This window comes from Enhydra lutris, unplaced genomic scaffold (assembly GCF_002288905.1).
Source record: "Enhydra lutris kenyoni isolate GAN:26980312 unplaced genomic scaffold, ASM228890v2 scaffoldscaffold6, whole genome shotgun sequence".
NCBI lineage: Eukaryota > Metazoa > Chordata > Mammalia > Carnivora > Mustelidae > Enhydra > Enhydra lutris.
Genome location: NW_019154090.1, coordinates 11,064,535 through 11,067,337, shown reverse-complemented (window position 1 = coordinate 11,067,337; position 2,803 = coordinate 11,064,535). Strand labels below are relative to the sequence as shown.

General features: G+C 64.6%; 1 protein-coding gene across 1 annotated transcript; it reads left to right on the top strand.

The window, feature by feature from the left end:
• The first annotated feature begins 254 nt into the window (after positions 1-254).
• LOC111141657 (CCAAT/enhancer binding protein beta) lies at positions 255-2,239 on the top strand. Its single transcript, XM_022494384.1, has one exon. It carries the CDS (start codon positions 612-614, stop codon positions 1,650-1,652), a length of 1,041 nt encoding a protein of 346 aa, XP_022350092.1. The 5' UTR covers positions 255-611; the 3' UTR covers positions 1,653-2,239.
• Positions 2,240-2,803: the final 564 nt, after the last annotated feature.

Sequence of the window (2,803 nt, the reverse complement as noted above, 5' to 3'; positions counted from 1 at the left end):
CCTGAAGCCACGGCCTCCTCCAGCAGGGGGCGGGCGGCGGCCGTGTTTTGGGTGGGGGAAGGCGATCGCGTTGCCCCCTCCCCGGATTCCCCCCCGCCTTCCAGTACAGCCTCCAGCCCAGAGGGGGCGGTCCGGGGGCGGGGTCGCACCTCCCCCTTTCGCTCCCAATCCCGCGGCGGCCGGGTGGGGGTGGGCAGGGGGCGTAAGGCCGCCCCCTGGGGCCCACCGACCCCCGAAGGCGTACTCCTGCTCTCGAGTCTGGCCGCGGTGCCCAGCCGACGCCCTCCCGGGGGTCTCGGGCTGCCACACCGCGTCCCGGCGGCGGCGGGAGGGGCCGGGGAGGCTGCCAGCGTGACGCAGCCGTTGCCATGGGCCGCCTTTATAAATAACCGGGCTCAGGAGAAACTTTAGCGAGTCAGAGCCGCGCACGGGACCGGGAAGAGGACCCACGCGAGGGTCCAGCCGTCAGCCCCCGCACTAGTAGCGGCCACCCCGGCGGCAGCAGCAGCAAGCAGCGACACAGCGGCAACAGTTCGGAGCCAGGAGGCCGCGCCACCTGCGGGCCGGCCGGAGCGGGCAGCCCCAGGCCCCCTCCCCGGGCACCCGCGTTCATGCAACGCCTGGTGGCCTGGGACCCAGCATGTCTGCCCCTGCCGCCGCCGCCTGCCTTTAAATCCATGGAAGTGGCCAACTTCTACTACGAGGCGGACTGCTTGGCTGCTGCGTACGCCGGCAAGGCGGCCCCCGCGGCGCCCCCCGCGGCCAGACCCGGGCCGCGCCCCCCCGCCGGCGAGCTGGGTAGCATCGGCGACCACGAGCGCGCCATCGACTTCAGCCCGTACCTGGAGCCGTTGGGCGCGCCGCAGGCCCCGGCGCCGGCCACAGCCACGGACACCTTCGAGGCGGCTCCGCCCGCGCCCGCCCCCGCGCCCGCCTCCTCCGGGCAGCACCACGACTTCCTCTCCGACCTCTTCTCCGACGACTACGGGGGCAAGAACTGCAAGAAGGCATCCGAGTACGGCTACGTGAGCCTGGGGCGCCTGGGGGCCGCCAAGGGCGCACTGCATCCCGGCTGCTTCGCGCCCCTGCACCCGCCGCCCCCGCCGCCGCCGCCGCAGCCCGCCGAGCTCAAGGCGGAGCCGGGCTTCGAGCCCGCGGACTGCAAGCGGAAGGAGGAGGCCGGAGCGCCGGGCGGCGGTGCCGCAGGCATGGCGGCTGGCTTCCCGTACGCGCTGCGCGCCTACCTCGGCTACCAGGCGGTGCCGAGCGGCAGCAGCGGGAGCCTGTCCACGTCCTCGTCGTCCAGCCCGCCCGGCACGCCGAGTCCCGCCGACGCCAAGGCGCCCCCCGCCGCCTGCTATGCGGGGGCGGCGCCGGCGCCCTCGCAGGTCAAGAGCAAGGCCAAGAAGACAGTGGACAAGCACAGCGACGAGTACAAGATCCGGCGCGAGCGCAACAACATCGCGGTGCGCAAGAGCCGTGACAAGGCCAAGATGCGCAACCTGGAGACGCAGCACAAGGTCCTGGAGCTCACGGCCGAGAACGAGCGGCTTCAGAAGAAGGTGGAGCAGCTGTCGCGCGAGCTCAGCACCCTGCGGAACTTGTTCAAGCAGCTGCCCGAGCCCCTGCTCGCCTCCTCCGGCCACTGCTAGCGCGGCCCCCGCGCGCGTCCCCCTGCCGGCCGGCCTCCGCGCTGCCGGGCGCGCCGCGGCCGCGGAGACTCCGGGAAGCGCCTGCGCTCCCGCCCCCGCCCCTGGTGGCGCCGGCAAAACTTTGGCACTGGGGCACTTGGCAGCGCGGGGAGCTCGTCGGTAATTTTAATATTTTATTATATATATATCTATATTTTTGTCCAAACCAACCGCACATGCAGATGGGGCGCCCGCCCGTGGTGTTATTTAAAGAAGAAATGTCTATGTGTACAGATGAATGATAAACTCTGCCTCTCCCCCTGCCTCCTCTCCAGGCGCCGGCGGGCGGGCCGGTTTCGAAGTTGATGCAATCGGTTTAAACATGGCTGAACGCGTGTGTACACGGGACTGACGCAACCCACGTGTAACTGTCAGCCGGGCCCTGAGTAATCGCTCAAAGATGTTCCTACGGGGTTGTTGATGTTGTGTTGTTGTTGTTGTTGTTGTTGTTTTTTGGTCTTTTTTTTTTTTTGTATTATAAAAAATAATCTATTTCTATGAGAAAAGAGGCGTCTGTATATTTGGGAAGCTTTTCCGTTTCAAGCATTAAGAACACTTTAATAAACTTTTTTTTTTTTTTATAGAATGGTTAAAGGCCTTTTGGGGGCAGTAGTTGGCTTTTGATTTTTTTTTTCTTTATTTTTGGTTTCTATGATTTTATATTTGCTTTCCTGGAGTGGGGGGGGTTCTTGTGTGTTGGGGGGGTCCTGTTAATTTTGGCATTTTTGGTGGTTGGGTGGGGGTGTTACAGCTGTTTCTTTTTCCTCCCCTCCTCTGCTACTCCCTCCACGGTCTGTGCTTGGAGATGGGGGTGCTAGGCTTGTGGGGGGGAGGCAGAGGAGTGCTGGGTCAGCCTCTCAGAGTGACTCAGCGCCCTTGGGTGCTGAGGAGGAGTGACTGGGAACCCTGCTTGGGGAGAGGTCTAGGGCAGCCGGCTGGTCCCGAGTGCCAGGCTTGGGTTCAGGGGGGGTCTCTGTGACCTCTGTACAGTGTTTGGGGATCGGGCCAGTAGGCCACATTATGTAGGAGAAGAGGGTACAGGTCTTGGTCCCGTTGAGCCCAAGTTGGGGCAGATTCTTTTTGGTGAGTGTAGTTGGGCGGGCTGTTTAGAA

Bases quoted from the DNA above. Each gene is read 5' to 3' on its own strand.
- LOC111141657 (XM_022494384.1), top strand. From the start codon at position 612: ATGCAACGCCTGGTGGCCTGGGACCCAGCATGTCTGCCCCTGCCGCCG.